Below are 20,664 nucleotides of genomic sequence, written 5' to 3'. Positions count from 1 at the left end.
TCACTAAGTCCCTCATTGTGGCGACCCATGCTTATGGCGGGTGACGCTCCAAGAACCGCTGTCACTGAACTGCGCGCGCTGCTTGACGCGCTGCAGTAAGCAATTATCACTTTACTAGTTAAGGGTGAATACCTATCAAAATGTGCCAAGTTTAGTGGCGAACTTTCATACTATTTTTTCGTGAAAAATTGGGTTCCGACATGAAAAAGGATCCAAAAGTAATATGAAAGTTCGCCACCAAACTTGACATTTTGATATTCACCCTTAAACGCTCGCGTTTTTCTGCATGGACTTCACATTAGAGGGTGTTTTCCGGTATAAAAAATATCCTATCTTCATCCTTAAAACTCAAACTATATCCGTATCAAATTACATCTTTTTTTATTATTTTATTATAGAATACAAAGACAAATTAACAATACATTTAAAATAACACCGCTAAACCCCACACATATCTAAATCGATGCAGCGGTTAAAGCGTGAAAAGTTAAACAGACAGACATAGTTGTTTTCGCATTTATAATATTAATGTGGATTTCTTTATCTACGCGAGTAAAGTTATGGTTCGATTATAATTAGTTAAATTATATATTTAGCTACACGACCAACGTTACGGGTCGATGATTACCTAGTTATGGGTGACCGCAGTTTCTTGTGTAAACAAAATGCCAATGTATATCATTGGTCACATAATCAGTAAAGTACTTTTCCTATATCAGTCCGTCAATGTGTACGTTCTATAAAATGTATGTTTGTTGTAATTATCAGTATGTACGCTAAGTACATGGCTATAGGAAAGTTATATGATTGATTACTTCCTATAATATTTTATCTATTATGTCCAATTAGCCGTATTGTAAGAGACTGTTGTGGCGAAAACTACAATTTTACCCATAGATACGTCTCTGTGTATACAGGGTGTTAGTGACATCGTAACGAATACTGAGGGGGATGATTCAGACCATGATTCCGAGTTGATATTAAGTGAAATTTTCCATCGCAAAAGTATCGAAATGAAAATAATTAAAAAAGCACTAAAATTTCCATCAATTTTGCGACAGGAAATTCCACTTGATATCAACTCAGAATCATGGTCTGAATCATCCCCCTGAGTATTCATTACGGTCGCTAACACGCATACCAACTTGTATGGCTACCTGTACGTACTTATACGGGGTGTAAGTGACATCGTAACGAATACTGAGAGGGATGATTCAGCTCATTATTCTGAGTTGATATCAAGTGGAATTTTCAGATGTTTTTTTGAGCCTTGCGTGATAGTGTAGGACTTTTGATTGGACATTTGATTCCTTCCTTCACTGTATTGATTTTCAGGTTTTCATGAATTTCTGCGTTTGTTATGGACTAAGGAGCATTACAAATGGTTCCTAGGAACATGTTTTGCATTCTTTGTATAATTGAGATGTTTAAGTTACAAATATTCTTTATTGCACGAAGAAAGAAATTAAGAAAAAAACAATGTGAAAGATTAAAAAAGGTATAGGTACTCATGAAGGGCTTGTATGTTGTGGCGAAAGAAAAAATATTATTAATTTATCGTAATAACAATATTTATTAAAATAATACGCGTTTATGAGTATTTTAATTGCAACAGAAAAAGCATTAAAATGCATTATTATAATTAGTTAAATTAGATCGAATATACATTTGATGTCAACAATAATTTAATACAATTTTATAATAATTTAAGTACAATTGTAAACTGTATTAATAATACTATTAAACTTAATTCGTAAGTACACTTCTCACTCAAATGTCAGAACTTTGGATAAGTAGCTTTGTGCATTTTACCTATTATTTAGTACGTATAATTCAATACATATTAGGAGTGATCATTAATCAGTGTTTTTAGCTTGTTTTTACATTTTCATTACATAGAAGCTAAATCATACATCCATTAATCAATGTTTAATACTAAAAATCTTTCTAACCTTGTGTCGCTTTACTCCGTAAGTGCGAGGGAGACGGATAGTCTTTTTACTTACGGCCATTTAGACTAAATTGAGACCCAAAGGGGGTGAGGTAAATGTAGCTTGGCAGCTGACACGGATTAGTGTGGGAGGGGAGTTTCCATTCTTATTCGCAGTATTATTTTTAATTTTATGAGATTACTACTTAATCCACTAAACTAGTCCTGAAAGGTATTCTTTATAGCTTCACTATCTCGCGTTGGTGAAACGACCGACCAAACTGATCATAGTGTCAGCTTTATTATTAAGCCGCCAAAGGGGTACTGACATGGATCAAATAAAGAATGAAGAAAACAAATTCACGTTCATTTCTCCACTAAAAAGACTGATCAATGTTATTCACGACTAATTCATCTTTAGAACCGTGAAGCCAACCCTCCGCCTCGACTATCGGCGTGGGATTGCAAAGCGTCTCCTTTCTGCATAACCACATTTACAGCAGGGTATGGTTGCGTGGCATTGACCAAGGGGACTGGCAAGGTCACTGGGAGGCCAGTAGGGGGGTCCCTCATGGCTTCAATAGCTAGAACACCCCCAGCGTACACTGAAACCCTGGCGCGTTCCACCGCGCCTGCGCCGATCCCAGCTGTCAGAAGAGAGGTCGCGCCTTGAGCCAAAGCGCTGGATGATTCAGCTCCTATGATGTATCTGGTTCCTGTAGGACCAAAAGGGAAGCCGCGTTGAACATCTTTTATGGACATAACCCGTCAGAAAACAAATGCAGCCACTTCTATCGTGTGGGTTGTGAGGTGGATTACCAACCTCATCAGCCCTGGTGTCAGGGTTATTAGTGACCCGCCATAGGCTCCTGACATGACTCATGATCATGATGGCACACTTAGTATTAAAACCCTATGATGAATGTGGTGAACTATTTGGTCACAGTTTACCAGCACATCATCCATTATATCGTAGATATATTAACTTTGTAAGCCAATTTTGAAAAATAAATATTTTTGAATTTTGAATCGGAGGCCGTTACTGGAACACGGAGGCACGGAGGCCGAGCACTGTCTGAACAGTAATATCATCTGAACAGGGGCTTTTATTTTGTAATATCAGCGAAAATGTTATTTATACTTACCACAAACATGTTTATCCACAATGATTGCCGGTGCAAGGTCCAGTTGAGATTTGGGCTCGTCATACAACCAACCACCCGGCGCCGCAGGACCCGAGCCGAATGGTCTTGACAAACCACTGTAAAATTAAATCCACTCCAGCAATATTCCACACAGGATACCAGAAGAATAAGATGATACATGTAGTAAATACGCTGCGGGTTAGTCCAAAAACTCACAAAGCTTGAGCCAAATCTCGAACCACTACTTCTTTAGTGGACGTGGTGTCAAGTCCACAGAGGTCTTCCAAAAAGCCGCTCCGATTTACCGCATACGCTCCCCTTACTGGTTAACGGCTTACGGCCATATAGATTGAAGTAAGACCCAGAGGGGATGAGGTAAATCTAGCTCGGCACCCGATAGACTTCCGACTGGGCGTAGAGTTACCGTTCTATAATCATTAATAGCCCACTTGATCTTGCTGTCGGGCAAAGGCTTCCCCATGTCTTTCCACGAGTCGCAGTCCCATGCGAGCTCTATCCAGTTCCACCGACAACAGTCAAGATTATCACGGTAAAGTTTCCAGAGTTTAACCACGATATCGGTACTCCTCCTGCGGTGCTGGCCTATTGTGCCGGATCCATGCGGCACACATGGCACCGTTCTATACATAGAAGTATTCTTTATTTTATGATAAGGGTAAGAGAAAGTATGCATACTGGATAATTTGAATAATTAAACACCGTCAGCTAGGCTCAAACAACGCTATTGACGCTGATGATGTCAGGGAGGACTTACGTGACAAGAGCTACATAAGTATCGAGACGATCAACGACCGCCAAGCCTGTGGCGATGCCTGTTGGGGGCCACTCACTGTGCAGCGATGCTTGTTGCAGGGCACTTACAACTCTGAAATGTGAACATTGAAACACTAGGTAGGTAGTCTCTGCAGGATTGGGGGTAAAGTAAAAACAACTTCAGCCCTAGTTTAACGTAAAAGTCGACAAGGGTATGAGCGTTCTTTCGAAAATGATAAATGTACAGGCTAGTAACCTCGCTGTCATCAAATCATTATAACCATCCTGGGATTATGTTATGTTATCCTAGGATTACAATATAAATTAAATATGGCAAATTATCTTCTAGTGATTTTTGGGATTTACACCCTATTTAACAGCGCCACACTATCACCATCCCACATTCCTGAGAAATGCTTTTCGGAAGTATGTGACCTAACCCTATATTGAGCTGGTTAGGTTGGAAGGTCAGAAGAAATCGGATTTGTCAAAAAGGGAAAAGGGATAACGCTAGATGGAGATGATACTATTATCATCTCACCGCAGTGGCATCATTAGGGTGGTTATTAATTTTTTAGACAAGTACAAGAATCAAGAATCCTACCTCTGGAAGCCAGTGTCAGGGTCTGGAGTAGGCGGCAATAGCGCGACCGCGAGCCCAGTGCCGGCGACAACGCCCCCCGCGCCACCCACATACACGCTGTACGCACCCGCTGCTAGCTGCTGAGCCTTGCTGCTGCGGAGCAGTTCGTCACTATCCCAGGACATGGCTAGCTCTGTCAACGAAGACAAAGTTTGAATAGAGTTTGTTGTTCACTGCATTGCCATTAGAAGTATTTTTGTGAAGTAGAGCTAGGTGTATTTCTTGTTCTTTACCGGGTCTATGACGGATGTTCCTTAATGGACTGTCATCTGTCTGGCTAGAGTATTTGGTATCTTGTTACATGTAAGAGAACAAATGATTGGGTAACTGAGGAGTATCCATTTCGTTACATGACGTACACAGTCGTTAACCCCATTTAGAAGTTGACAAAGACAGACGATTACCTGAACTTGTATTTGCCTGTAATTTCTCGAGATAGTCTGCCAGCAAAGGAGCCTTGCGTATAGTGTCTGGTGCCACACTGACTCCGTTGTTAGCAGCTGCAGACATCGATAGACCTTCAGATACTGGGAAACCTTCTCTGCAATAGATAGATAGTTGTGGTTTTACTTAACTAAATTATTGTAGGCAAACTAAAGGATTTGTGCATAACCAAAAGGTGCAAAGACTCTTAGTACTTACCTAGCTAAAGTAATAGCTGGTTGTAGTACCCTAGACCATGGAAGGACTCCCAACTTAGCGTGGAGAGACGCCAAGGCCGCTAGTAACCGAGGGGGTCGGCTGGTGTCGTTGCTGGGACTCTGTTCCGGACCTCCCCACTCCGTTAGTACTGGAGCTTGCGCGTGGGACGTTCTGTACTCCCAGTACAGGAGGGAGCCGCTCCTGGAAAACATACACCAAATATAAAATATGCTTCTAGGTAGATTTCTCGTCCCTACTACAATAGTTTAATTATAAGGAGCATCATCATCTCCCTAGCACTGTGCCGCTTTTCACAGGGTCCGCTTACCTAACCTGAAGATTTGACAGGTCCGGTTTTTACAGAAGCGCTTGCCTGTCTGACCTTGCAAGCTGCGAAGGGAAAACCAGCCCAATAACAGTGTTGCTTATGCAGATTTTATTTGCTGGGACTGAAGAAAACCCGCGGTGCAAGTGAAGATCCGGTTTATTTGGCAAACCACATTAAAAATACAAAGTTAAAAAGTAAAATACAAGTAAAAAATCTTAGGTAAAAATTCGTAAATAATCGATGTAAAATCAGTGAGAAGTAGAGAAGAAGTGATTCGTGTCGTGTCCAATCAGATTCTTATTGGAAATCTTCGGTCCGGAACTAGCGGGCTGTGCGCGCATTACGTCGGCCAATCAGGAGCGCCGCGCCATGTATCCGCTCCTCGCGTCGCTCCCCGCGCCATGCCCCGCGTCGGTCCCCACACCGCTCCCCGCGTCGCTCCTCCGTTTCGCGACGCAATTAGCGGGTCGTGCGTGAATTAAATTAGCCCGCGACCTCCTCTTCTCGGCTGTCCGTAACAAACAGGTTAGGTCATATACGTCCGAAAATGCATTTCTCGGGAATGTGGGTTTCCTCATGATGTTTTCCTTCACGGCTGAGCTCGTGATTGTAATCATTAATTCATTGGATTCAAGACAATCATTGGATTCGAACCTGCGACCTCAAAATCAGAGGAAAGCGTTCTACGAATTGGGCTACGACGGCTTTCAGTTTAATCATAACGAAAATAAGCCCAGTATTATTTGAATTTTAGTAGAGTGATCTTTCTTTAGGTACTTATAGATTTTTTTGCTCTTCGTAAGTTTTCGTAAGTACTAATTAATATTGTAAATTATTGACATTGATTAAAAATGCAATTTTATTTTATGTGTTTTTCTGAAGTCACATCTGAAAGCATCTAAACATGGTATTAATTAGTATTGCTGAAAACGGAAGAAACAAACAACAACCCGTATAATGTCCATTGTGTAAAAGTATAAATTCAAATTCAAAAATATCTTTGTTCGGTAGGTAACATAGTTACACTGAATCATTTTTTACATAACGAACGTCTCATCCGCCTAAAACTACTACAGCTTCTCATAACTTGTGTAGCCGGGGAAAAGAAGCTGCAAGAAAAACCTCGGCACAGGGCCCTAGATATTCTTTTAAAAAAAAGCTACAGTATTGTTATACAATTTAATAATTTGGATGCCAAATATCAGTTCCCAAACAGTTAATCCCATGCATTCATATCTCCTAAATAATCACAAGGTAGATTTTGAACTCGAGCCCAGATAATAAACATAACTCAGAGCCTGATGATTTACAGCCCATCAGCGAGACCAAGGTGCAGTGTCCATTGCACATTGCTAACTTGCACTAATGGAACGAATTGTCTGCCGTCTGATGGAATTGTTCAATGGCGCGTATCCGAATTTATGGCAGCGACCGGTTACGTTGGACTTCTACAATTCCCGCGCTTTTTATTATGCTTTCCGAATTGATTGGTGGCTTATAACTGATTATATTGTTATTGTATACATTTAATATTTTCAAGGCATAATGTTTCAGAAGCCTTAAGCTCTCTTTATAAAAAATAATACTTATTTATACTTAAATTACACGCAAAAGCAAAGAAAACTTTTTTAATATTTTTATTCTAATTGTACCTAGCAACGCCATCTATTGCATTTAGCGTACACTATTATAAATAAAAATACGACGGAGCTACGTTTGCGTGTAAGTGTGGCAGGAACTTGAATTAGTTCCAGCGTTTGTAAAGAGAGGGCGTGGAAAAAAGTTTTTAATGTGTGAGTTGGACACCTTCACACATTTTAAATGAGACCGTGCAAAATGTGCATATCTAAGTGTATAATATCGATTACTCTAATCAAATATAGGTAATTTATTGCACACACGGAACTCAATTTCAACATACAGACACAACACAGCGCTTATCGCCATCGACCCACTAGAGTCGATTAATTCTTTCAAATATTTTTCCTCCCAGACGACACCCTGAGCCGAGGTTCGCGCCCAACTGGGCATCCTCAGGCCTGTTGTCTTAAACGTTGTACCGGGTGAGAGACTTCAGCGCTCCCCATTTGTCCGGCCAAGTAGTTAATGCCATCTGCGGCAAATCTACCATAAGTCATGTCAAAAAAAATGTGCAAGGCATGTTTATTGCTCTAGAGCGAGCTCTTCCTGGCAACCACTTCCAAAAAATAAACATTTACTAGACTTGGATGCGGATTACCTTTCGATTTATGGGTTAAGTACGAATGTAGGAAAGTGAGAATACTATGGAATGGGAATTTGATTGTTTATGATATGAAAGGAGGATGGTTAATGAATGGGAGGGAGTCGATGGAGCAATGATTTGGGTAAAATATAAGGAGTAAAGACATTTAACACTTTCAAGGACAGAACGTCTAATGACGTTCCGATTCCAAATTGTCATACTCTCATACTACCATCAATTAACCATGGTCTCCGTCCGTGAAAGGGTTAAAATATCCCGTGTTATTTATATATCCCACACGAATGTAATCACTTACGCGTCGAGTGATGTTCTATGCGGCGCTAACACAGCCAGGCAGAGCGCGGCTGTGGCTGCGGCATCGATGGCTCGTCCGCCGGCCTTTAGCGCATCAGTGCCTGCGCGGGAGCAAGCCGCCGCTGACGATGACACCGACCCGTGTGGCACCACCTGTGTGCCATATACATTATGCATACATACATAAGATATGATAAGAGGCTCCGCTATCTTCCTAAGGTTCTCTTCAACCCTGCCGAGATTATGATCGCTAATTTATAAAAATATTTATATAGTTATCTACTTTTAGATTGTATTAACATAATATAAGCTGACGACTATATCCTAATTAGAGTAGTCAGAGGTACATCCATTGCAACATGAAGTAAGTACCCACTCGTCACCGAGCTTTCTGTTAGACCAATGTCAATGAGCCGTATTGCCGACTATTGGGCTGAGAATATACACGTCTCACTGCTGAGCGCAGGCCTTCCCTCAATCATCCAGAGAAGGTATGGAGGAGCATACTCCACCATGCTGCTCCAATGTAGGCAGGTGGAGGCATTTGGGCTGGTCATCATCAATTCATCATCATGTCGTCCAAACCGTATCCGGCGACGGCGATACCTAAATATCTATCCCGGGTCGTTGCCGTGGTGGGCTCTGTGGCTAGCGCAATCGAACTTCGACTGGAAGATGTCACATGGCACACAATAAAGCTGGCCTGACGAGTTTGGGCTAGTAGCCCAGGATCAACGGTTTCCGAAAAGTTTAATAATAATGTTTGGAGGACTATTTATGTCTTATGAAGTGTTTCTCTCACCTCGTAGTCTCCATAGTATATCTGCGTGAGCAAGGCGAGGGTGATGCCGGCAGATAGCGCGGCGAAGCAGGCGAGAATGAACCGCGGCCCGCCGCCGCAACACCGCACGCCTGCGTCCGCGCCGAGTGACGACCCCGCCTTCAGAGGCACGTCTTCGCGGAGCTCCACCACACCTGAAAATCATAAGATTGTTGTTTGATTTGATTTGATTTGACTCATGCCACGAGCTAAAGTCGGCCATTGCCTTATTGTTGTATATAAGCCATTTCGGGGCCTCTGGCAACTCAGTAAAAATCCCGGTGGAGGTTGGTGAGGTTGGTCATTGACTTCACAACCTTCACCTCCTAAGGCCGAGATTGCCAGTCACATTAGTTAAATAAGAGGATATTCTGTCTTACGACTTTTAGTCTCTAAATCTTCAATCTTTAGATAATTAATAAATAATAATAAATAATAATAATAAATAATTCATAATCATTTATTCGCAATAAAAATGGTATTAGAAATGGTAATGGTGGTGGTGGTGGGGTTTAGTATTAATGCTTATTATAGAGTATTTATATTTCTATTACAGTTTGCAGATGGTCAGCATTTAACATTTGGGCAACATTTTTAATTATTTAAATTATAACATGCAAATAGTAAAATAAAATAAAATTGATAATTTAAATGTCAATTATTAAGCACATTAATTATTGTAAATATAATAATAAAATGATTTCCAATGTCATTATTCAATACACATCACAAAAAAACAATACACAAAAAAGAGAAAAAAAAGAAAAACAATGACATATAACATCCAACGATTCATTCGATCGTTATAATAATCGATATAGTCGTTCTAGTTCGGTTCTGTTCGTCATTCGGTTAAGGCATTAATTGAGTGAACAACGCTCGCGAATTAGGCATTACTGTCTCCTAAAAATTCGTCCAGAGAATAAAACAGCTTTTGCAGTAGCCATTCGTGAAGTGATTTGGAGAACTTGTTAATTGTAAGTGTTTTATATTGTTCTGGTATTTTATTATATATTTTTATGCACATAGCATAGCAATTTTTTTGGTAACGGGTAGATATAGTGTATAGATTTGCTCGTGTAACGTTACAACCACATACTTACAGTAAATAAAGGGTTGGGGGGGGGGGGGGGGGGTGTCGGGGTGTCTCAGGTAGTCTAATAGCAATCTAACTAACCAAATTAAAGATATTATATAATACCATTAATGTATTAATATTGATATAAGTATTACTATAGTAACCTAATACCAACAACGTAACATGCCTTTCGAATCTAACCTGTATTGGGCTGGTTTTCCCTTCGCTAGTTGGAATGTCAGACAGGCAGTCGCTTCTGTAAAAATCTGGATCTGTCAAATCTTCAGGTATAAGCGGATCATGTGAAAACGGGATTACGCTAGGGATATGAAGATATAACGTGCCTTTCGAAGCACGGAGACTTCTGTAATTAGTCACAGACATCTGTTATGTCAGTAATTAGGTCCCAATCTACTTGTAAAATCATAAGAAACATATTTTTTCTCTTTGACTTGGTCTTATGCAGTCGGTCTCTATTTTCAAAGTTTCTACAACTAAACCACGCTAAGGCACCCACGTCAGTTTTAGTATTCAATTTCCGAAGAAAAATCGAGTTGTTTCCAAAAGGAATCTTCAGAGATTTTCATTTTAGGTCGTATAACTTTTTACTTCTCCATAGAGGTATTGCGAACAGATAATAGCGTATACGTTTACTATCGGCGAGGAAATAAGTTATTCGGAAGGCGGACAGTAGGCAGTATGGTATCCTGCGGTGGGGCGCGGAAATGAAAGATTTTTATTAAGATAGCGCACTGCGCTTACCAGCGGCTCGTACTGAACACACAGGTATTTGCGGTAATACAGGACATCGACTGTACCTATCACTTATAAATTCACAATTCTTATACCTAATGGTGCTGATTCCATTCGTCTAATTTACGTAGTCTTATAATTTCTATTTTTAATTTCTAATGTCATTTTAAGTTATGCCTGCCATTTTCTTATCCGACAATTTTATGTAGAAATTTAAACAACCTTCTCAAAAATTTACATTGGCCGACAGAATAAAGTTGATAGCACGCGTCAAACTGCTTGCATATCAGCGAGAAGCCTATTTGATTCGCCCGGGTTATTCATTGATTCAGTAATTCATTTTAAAATTAACATCTATCTGTCAATTATGTCCCTTTCCTTTTCGGCGGATAAGAAAATGACAGGGATAACTTAAAATTAAATTAGGGATGTCTGCGGGAATTGGGACCATTATCCGTCTTTTCTGTAAAGTCTAGAAAAAAAACCGCAAGAATTCCAGACACAATAGTTAAACAATCGGGTTTGGATTTACATACATACATGAACTCACGCCTATTTCCCACCGGGGTAAGCAGAGACTATAGAATTCCATTTGCTTCGATCCTGACACACTTCTCTTGCTTCCTCCACATTCATCAATCGCTTCATACACGCACGCCGGTTCAGAGTAGATCGTATTGAACCTTTTCTAAGGACATCTCCAATTTGGTCATCGTAAGTCCTTCTCGGTCTTCCTCTGCCAGCCCTACCATCAACTTTCGCTTTATATACAGCTTTTGCAATTCTATTATCCTTCATCCGCTCTACGTGTCCAAACCAACCTAACATTTCCTTCTCAATCCTAGTCACTATATCGTCTTTTGGGTTTGGATTTAAAAAGGACATTTGGTCTTACGACTTAAGCTGGTGTACGTTTGGTCACTACACCGAATCATAACATGACCGTGGTAGCACCACGCCCGTCCCGGTACAGGCAAAAAATATTCTTTGTATGAATTTGTATGACACAACGCCCAGTAGACCGTTCCGTCACCGACCAACACCGCCTGCCATGCATGGACGGGCCAGAATTCTTAGCGAGAATAGCCCAAATCACTGAGTACTTTGTATCAGTCCAAATCCTTTAACAACCAACAGTACCTGTAGCATCGTGATATAGTGTAGAAATTATACTTTGCCTGTTTCTAATAGGCCCTATATGTTAATGTAAGACTTCGCAGTAGGTATTAGGTTCCTTTCGCCAGCGGCACACACTAATGAGACTTTCAAATGTCCTGTTTTCAAAAGAATAGATAAATATTATATAAAAAATAAGTATATTATTATAATATATATATATATTCAAATACTTACAGGTGAATTGGTGAATTTTGTATATATAATATATAAAAAAACACAAAATACAAAATTCACCAGTTTCACCTACTAAGTAGTTTAGTGGATTAAGTACTAACCTTAGTAGATAGGCAAAAATATGTACTAGGTAATCCTAATATGGAGTCAAAGAAGTATTAAGAAAGTAGAAAAAGAAGAAGATAAGAGAAAAAAAGAAAGAAGGATAAAGTGGAGTAGTAGGAGAAGGTAGTAAGAAGTAATGTATATATAAGGAAGTGAAAGAATTAGCTTTTGATATACAAGAATGAAGAATGCTACACCGACAAGAGCGTGGCTCTTAAACTAGTGATGAATCCTAATATGGTAATGCCTAAACTAAGAGATTATGTGTACCTAAGTTACTTTAAGTAGGTTAGGTCTTAGGTATCCTAAGTTGTGGGTACCTGCGAGAAGGGGTTAAAATAACAACTATGTCAGAGTATGATAATGGCTGAATTGCCTAAAATAATATTACGTTCAACTGGGTACCTACACTATACCCACTACATCACCTACTACATGTATATTAATTACATAGTTATAATGAATATATTATATAATAGCGACCCGCCCCGGCTTCGCTCGGGTGCAATGCTGAATTCATTTTTTAATGAAATCATTTACGACATCACATTAAAAACCTCAAAAATAACAGTATTTCTCCACTATTGAAAGTTATTATACATACTCGTATAAACCATCCTCTTGAATCCGCATCAAAAATCTGTTGCGTAATTTTATTTTAAAGATTAAAGCGTACATAGGGATATAGGGACAGAAAAAGCGACTTTGTTTTATACTATGTAGTGATAGTATACTAATGAACCCCAGGGGTAAAGCAGTATTTGTCAAAGAGAGATAGATATGTTGACAATTATTGTAAACTTCTATACCTAGGTAGTTTGATTTCACAAAATAGTTTATTCGCTTTTTACATTTAGTAAATTAGATATACACTCTCCGGTTTATTAAAGGGTTGCATGTGCCCAGAAATGGGACGTAAATTACAATTTAGTAGCATATATATATGCTGTTAAGGTAGTATGTAATTCAGTTTGGAGGTGAAGACCTGAGGGGGTTAGAAATGCCACATCAAAGCAATTCATCTATAAAAGCAATATTGCTATTTGACAATTGCGCATATAAAAGTAAGCGCACAATATAAACAACTCTCAAATAGCAATATTGCTTTTATAGATGTATTGCTTAGATGTGGCTTTTTAACCCTCCTGTCGTCCTATATGACAGGTTTCAACCAGCCTCTTCAAAAAATTTATGTTTAAACGGAGTGTTTTTATTTATATCTGAAAAGTTTTGAGGAGGAAATAAAGTTTACTCTCGATAATATCTTTCATATTTACATCATTTAAGTAGGTATTTCTACTTCCTTATACAGGGCGTTAGTAACATCGTAACGAAAACTTTGAGGGATGATTCAGACCATGGTTCTGAGTTGATATCAAGTGGAAATTGTGGTGTCACTAACACCTACACGTACTTGTATGGTTACTTGTTTGTACTTGTATGGGAGTAAGTGACATCGTAACAAATACGAGGGGTGATTCAGCTGATTATTCTGGATTAAGTAAGGCTGATTAAGTGGATTTTTCCGTCGCAAAAGTATAGAATTGAAAATAATTTAGAAAATATAAAAAAATTGTGAATTTTGCGATGGAAAATTCCACTTGATATTAACTCAGAGTCATGGTCTGAATCATTCCCCTTAGTATTCGTTACGATGTCACTAACATTCTGTATATGGGTAAAGCAAATCTTACCTGGAGGTGTTTGTGAGTCTGCATTTCTATTGACCTGCATGGCTGTCAATTTCGAAGATTGTCAATTGTTTCACTCCCCATTCGACCTTGAACCGAGAGATAAAAGATTTAGATTAGGTACTGCATAGGTATTATGCACCCCTGATGCCGGGCAGCAGCGGTATCAGTACTGGTTGGAGGCCGAGGAATTGGATTCTGGTTGGGCTCTAGCTAGAACATCACCGATTGGGAAATTGGTCGGTGTACTGCGGAAAGGAAGGCGATTGGGGCAACCACCGTTCTACACGCCCTATCTATGGAGTAATGAAGGCGATTACTCTACCGACAAGAGCGCAGCTCTTAAAGAAAGAGAGAGACTGCGTAGGTATTATGAGGTTCACGATTATAATAGTCAGGATTCGTTGAGACTATGCGTGGTATTAATAAACTAATCTGAGCTGTGAGACTGCCCTTAAGATCATGCTCAATTCCCTGTTTTTATATAAGAACTGTCCCATTGACATGATCCTTTCAGTCTCAGCTGAGATTAGTTTATTAATACCATCCTAAGAGTCGGAAACCGCTTTTCAGCATATTTGCTAATCGGTCATCATCATCATCAATTTAAGAGCCACGCTCTTGTCGGTGTAGCATTTTCCATTCCAGTCTATCAAAGGCCAATACCTTGACTTCCCTATAAGACACGACGCGACGTTAACTTTTTCTTAATCGGTAAATAAATATATTTTATAGATAGCTACTGAGGTACTTCTGTGGGACTGGGATTGTCCACAAATACATACATACGAAAGATGACGATATTTTCCGTTGGGGTAAGCAGAGACCATGGAATTCATAATACAACACTTTCGCTTCTTCCACTGTCATCAAAGACTTCGAGCATACTCGATTCATTCATCCATGTTAGAAATTAAATACCAAGCGTGGCGGATATCCCCTATCTATCTATTTATCGGGTGGGTTGTGAGGTGAATTACCAACCCCATCAACCCTGGTGTCAGGGTTATTGAGCCGCCAAAGGCCCGTGACATGGCTCATGTAACGACTACTTACTTACATCAGTAAGTAGTAACCGGGACCAACGGCTTAAGATGCCTTTCGAAACACGGATCATCTTACTTTTTGGACAATCAGGTAATCAGCCTGTAATATCCTAACCTAACTAGGGATCACAAAGTATTTTTTAGATATGTCCCCACCGGAATTCGAACCCGGGACCTCCCGGAGTCCACGGAGGCCGTATGTCCCCTGACGACTTGTGACTGTTCACACCGATAGAGTTCGAGTACGAATGTTAGGCCGATTCGGCGGCTTGAAAACGCGTACTACATTGGAGCACCTACCTACTTTACCTATTCACTCAGTAGCCATGGTTTAATGAGTCATGAACATGAAACATTACATTATCTACATGATTTCTCGGGATAGAGCTATATTAGAAGAAAAAGAATAGCAGGTAGAGACCCAATTACGCCGTAAGTACTCAAATAGATCTACAAGAAATTTAGTGTACCTACCTAATACGTAGATACTAACACGGACAATAGAACTCTATTGATATACCTACTATCCTAGCTAAGAAGGTGCATTTCAAAAGAGGTAGCGTCCTTAAATCAGTAAGAAGCGGACATTCTATAGCGCTCCTTTAAAATTACGTATAGTACATACACATGCATAAATATTTTGTCACCGGTGTAAGCAGAGACTATGGAATTCCATTTGCTTCGATCCTGACATACTTCTCTCGCTTCCTCCACATTCATCAATCGTTTCATACACGCACGCCGGTTCAGAGTAGATCTTACTGAACCTTTTTTAAGGACATCTACAATTTGATCAATGTACGTCCTCCTAGGTCTTCCTCTGCCAGCCCTACCTAACCTAACCTTCGCTTTATATATTGCTTTGATTTTTGTACATTACGTATAATAATTATTTAAACTACTTCACTACAAAGGTACTAACCTACCTACGTACGTATATGTATATGCTCAGACAGAAGTGACAATGAAACAGAATCCTAATTCCTATCTAATTTGCTACTTACTTACTTACTCCAAACCTTTAGTTACCGGCGCTTTCACTTGCACGAATAACCTACACTGATTCTAATAAGTTCATTTTTATTCACATTCCACACGATTTATGAACAACAAAATAACACAAGCAATGTATTTCAGTCTGTAATAACTTTATATTCAATACTTTCCAAGTAACATTGCACTTTTTCGTCAAAACGATTCATAAACTTGAATGTAAAGTCAGAAAGTGTATAAAACTTGTAAGACGTTGCCTTGCTTAGCTCTCGTCAGCATAACTGTTGTTGTGTGCGGCGAGGAGGAAGGGAGGGGAGGGGCCTGCGCGGGCGCAGCCGTATGGCGGTCATATATTAACGGTATGGTAGCTGTTTAGGGAATACGGACGAGTTTGTGTGTAATATAATAATATAGCTCACGACAATAAGCCCGATTGGGGTAGTCAGAGGTACATTTATCACATGGTAAACTTAGTATCCACGTCTCACCGAGCTTTCTGTTAGACCAAAGTGCGCTGTCTATGGTCGAGCCAACTGTCTGTGAAAAATTATACATAAGATAAATTAATACGAGTTACTTATCGGTGAACGCAAGTGTGTATACAGGATGTTAGTAACGAATACTGAGAGGGATGATTCACATCATGATTCTGGGTTAATATCAAGTGAAATTTTCTGTTGGAAAATTATTTTCAGTTTGATATCAACTCAGAATCATGGTCTGAATCACCCACCAAAGTTTTCGATACGATGTCACTAACACTCTGTGTAGTAAAGTAGTTATAAAGCTGATGCCCTGCTTGTATAGAAGTATGTTAGCGGTATAGCAAGGTGACGTCATCGACGGGTGTCTTCGCATTCTTAACATTGTTATTTGTCAACAAAAACAATCGGTGCTGTTCAGTTAGATTTTGTTTAACAACTACTGTAAAAGTAGTGCGCATTGTAATTAGCACTTTCCCACGAACACAACTGTAACATAATTGATTGTCTTTGTAGTAACAAGATGGTCGAATTATTGACATACAAGAACTACGATTTCTATGCCTAACTAGAGTGGTTGTTAAGAAAAGAACGCTAAATCGGTAGACCTTGAGTTGTTAAATCATAAGCATCATTGATACATTTTGGTACATTTTGGTACATTTTGGTGTCACATTAACTTTTTGGACAAATTGAACTGTAGGTCTCACTAAATGTCAAATAATGTTAGTGCGACAGGGTTCTAAAGTGGGTGCATGACATTGCTCATAGATAGATAAAATACTCTATCGAGAACAATGGATAGAAGATACAGAAATAAGGACAACAGATACAGGCGGCCTTATTGCTTATGCAGCAATTTCTCATAGCGTGATGAACCTGGGTTTGTAATCATATCGAATGGTTTCCTCGTCAGATCTTAAGTCTCCAAAACCAAATGTGCCTGCAAGGTGTATTCTGATAGCTTGTAGCTTTGCTCACTTCTATAGTTTTTGATTAGAAATTGGGAATTTAAAAAGCTAAAAAAAAATACAACAAAATGCCTTCGCTCAAGATGACACCGGAAGTTAGAACTGAACTGAATATTAAAACATACAAAATAAACCTTTAAGATCTATGATTCATAAAAATGACATTGTCAGTTACAACTCACGTCATAAAGTCGCTCTTCTTCATGACATACTAGCTTTTGCCCACGGTTTCGCTCGCCTACCTTGAAAACTGCGAAAAATCTCATATACAATTTCACCTCCTCTTTGAAGCGATGGGGGCAAATTTACAAAAAAAAATCCGCATACGTACCAATTTTTAACTTTCTACCTTGAAAATTGCGGAATGCTTCATAAAAACTTCCACCCCCCATTTTAGGAAAGTGGGGGGCGGGGGTTAGAAAGAGACATAAAATAGCCTATGTCACTCTCCATCCCTTCAAATATGCCTAAAAAAATCACGTCAATTTATCGTTCGGTTTTGCCTTGAAGACGGACAAACAGACAGACACACATACATTTTCGCATTTATAATATTAGTATGGATTCGTCAAATACGGGCTCTCTTTTTTTTATCATCGCCCCTTTTACTGGCAATAGGCATAAAAGTAAAATGATCATAAGTTCACTAGGGTTTTATTTTAGGTTTAATAAGTCTGTCTATACCTTTAGAGTAGCCTTGTATTATGACCATGACCATCGCAATAAGCTTATCACGTGTTTTCCAGCTCATGTATGGCTTTTGTAACGTACGTCGAACTTAAAAGGAATTTATTTATTTATTTATTTATTTGGCTCACAAAACAGGTTGGGATTACAACACTAAAAATAGGTACAAAAAAAGAATGTTTTGATTTATACGGTACTTAGATTTTATGACGTACTTACCTACAGTTTGATCCTTCTATTTTTTATTTTTTTACCTTTGATGGGTTTGCTCTTGGCCCCAGACTTGCCCGAAGACATTGACGACGACTAAGATGGTGCCTGTTCACTCTGGCCTTGGAAAGCATCCGGGTTATATGCATTCGGAAATACAGAAAACGGCAGAGAATTCCACTCCTTGAACTTTCTAGAATTCAAATTACGTTATTTACTGGGACGGGTGATGACCTCAACGGCTGTAGAGGCGGAGATGGGAGCCATCGGTACGGCAATGCACAAGTGGGGCAAGTCACAGAGACTGTAACTTGAAACCTGATAGAGGGCAGCAGTAACTGTCAGTACTATTCAGAGGCGGAGGACAGGAGTCCTAGTACGGCTTTGAAATACACTACTCGACAGAGTACTGCGCGGCGGAAGGCAAGAGCGAAACCACTGCCAAAAATCCTTTTCCCTAAAAAAGTAGCACGGAGAATGCTACACCGACAAGACCGCAGCTCTTAAATTAGTGATGATGATGACTGGTATGTTGGCAATTACTGATTCTTTAGAATTTGATTTGTTTACAGACAGACAAAACTCCATGTAGGCATGAGCAGAATTTTAGGTTATCAGGCAATAAAATGAATGGTGATTGGTGACAGACAGGTATAAAAAAAAAAACTGCATTGCAGTAACACGTTCGATAAGCTTGCATTTAGTAATTACTTTCTATTAACTATCGTCATTATTAATTAACTCTCTTTTTGAATCGTACATTGACCTATATGCGTGAAAGAGACAGACGATCAGTGAACGACCACCGATGCGTTTGCGACGATGCGTCATGCACTGACGTATAATTTAATTAGCATTACCTAATTAACGTTTTGATATTAAAAAAATATAGATTAAAATAAATAACTATATTTTTATTAACGTTTTGATATTAAAAAAATATAGATTAAAATAAATAACTATATTTCAATGATTACTATAACTAAATACAATGTTAGTAATATATATAACATAGTCAAATTAGATTAAATAAATGAAATTGTTTTTTTTTGGGGTTATGCGAATTAAACGTTTTTAGAAATAAAATACCAGATAAAATTTTGAATTTGTAAGAAAATAAATTTTATGCTCAAGTGACGCTTAGGTTGTACTATATGTAAAAAAGCTTGTTATGAGATTAATGATTACCTAAATGATAAAAATGCCGGGTATTAAATGTGTTCCTCTAGCTATTAAACAAAATGGTAATTGTATTCCCTGATTGGTTTAAAAGATGTGTTGCTGTTCCAGTTTCTTGTCATATCTTCTCCTCAGCCATAACACCTTGTGAAATGACCAAAAATTTTAAATTGACCTTCAAGTTTATCCCTGATAATTATAATAATACGAGACATCCTGGCTTTGGTCACCAAGAGGGTTAAAATAGTCACATCGAAGCAATTCATCTAAGAAAGCAATATTGCAATTTGACATTTGCGCATATAAAAGTAAGTGCGTAATGCAAACAAATGTCAAATAGCAATATTGCTTTCTTAGATGAACTGCTTCGATGTGGCTATTTTAACCCCCCTGATGTCCTGGTACGATTTTATCATTCGGGGACTTTTCTATGGGGATTTGGGTGTGGGTTTTTCTCCACTAACCCGCAAACACCAACCCGGTAACGTATCCTCCAGGGATGGACGTACGGCCCACCTCCGAATTGAATTCGGAAGCCTCTTCCCATCCGTGGAACTTAGTAGGATAAAAAGTAGTTTAGATATTGCGTGACAAATGTTACCTAGTTGCTCAAATAGACGTGCCAGAAGCTACACAAAAAGAAAAAAAAAACTGAAAGTACAAGCATACGTGTATGTGTGTAGTATTCGTGGAAAGGACTAGGAAAGGACTTCCCAGTAAGTATATAATCAGGTTACCTGTGTTGGGAATGTCCCGCAACTTCCCGTATGTCTAGCTAAAGAGGTTAAATTAAAGTTCTATTTATTAGTGTTCCACATTCTTACCCCCACAGACGTCTGTCGTCCCGGGTTCGAATCCCGGTTGGGACATATCACAAAAAAAAAAAAACACTTTGTGATCCCTAGTTTGGTTAGGACATTACAGGCTGATCACCTGATTGTCCGAAAGTAAGATGATCCGTACTTCAGAAGGCACGTTAAGTCGTTGGTCCCGGTTACTATTTGATGATGTAAGTAATTAGGCGTTACGTGGGCCATGTCAGGGGTCTTTGGCGGCTCAATAATAACCCTGACACCAGGGTTGACGATGTTGGTAATTCACCTCACTACCCACACGACAGAACATTTAATAAGTTACCCTTTTATGGTATTTACCAATAACTTAGGAGCAATACTGCGAAATAGGAGCACTTCCAATATAGAATATACATATCAATTTGCACATCCAACGTCACAAATATCCTTTTCCGTTGCGAAGTCAAACACTCCTCATGGGCTACCAATAGATTGATAAGA

The 20,664-nt window shown here is 39.1% G+C and overlaps 2 protein-coding genes across 2 annotated transcripts in view; one reads left to right on the top strand and one right to left on the bottom strand.

Annotated features, from left to right (window-relative positions):
• Nucleotides 1–20,664, top strand: part of LOC126369869 (arrestin homolog) — a 164,945-nt gene that overhangs the window by 122,638 nt on the left and 21,643 nt on the right. The gene's annotated exons all lie outside the window — the stretch shown is intronic.
• On the bottom strand, nucleotides 1,602–16,106 carry LOC126369623 (glutathione hydrolase 6-like). Its single transcript, XM_050014175.1, has 10 exons — nucleotides 15,852–16,106; nucleotides 13,805–13,890; nucleotides 8,804–8,976; nucleotides 8,003–8,154; nucleotides 5,135–5,335; nucleotides 4,897–5,033; nucleotides 4,454–4,625; nucleotides 3,851–3,961; nucleotides 3,076–3,191; nucleotides 1,602–2,646 (listed from the first exon to the last, which is right to left on the bottom strand). Exons 2-10 carry the CDS (start codon nucleotides 13,842–13,844, stop codon nucleotides 2,348–2,350), a joined length of 1,401 nt encoding a protein of 466 aa, XP_049870132.1. The 5' UTR covers nucleotides 13,845–13,890; nucleotides 15,852–16,106; the 3' UTR covers nucleotides 1,602–2,347.

The sequence above is a fragment of the Pectinophora gossypiella genome, chromosome 1 (assembly GCF_024362695.1).
Source record: "Pectinophora gossypiella chromosome 1, ilPecGoss1.1, whole genome shotgun sequence".
NCBI classification, from domain to species: Eukaryota; Metazoa; Arthropoda; class Insecta; order Lepidoptera; family Gelechiidae; genus Pectinophora; species Pectinophora gossypiella.
The sequence above is the reverse complement of the archived record's forward strand: the minus strand, read 5'-3'. Positions and strand labels throughout refer to the sequence as shown.

Excerpts from the sequence above, each read along its gene's own strand:
- LOC126369623 (XM_050014175.1), bottom strand. The coding sequence starts at position 13,844 with ATGCAGGTCAATAGAAATGCAGACTCACAAACACCTCCAG. Across the intron at positions 3,962-4,453 it reads CCTGACACTGGCTTCCAGAG|AGTTGTAAGTGCCCTGCAAC; the intron begins GTAGGATTCTTG and ends TTCACATTTCAG. Across the intron at positions 2,647-3,075 it reads TGTGGATAAACATGTTTGTG|GAACCAGATACATCATAGGA; the intron begins GTAAGTATAAAT and ends TTGGTCCTACAG.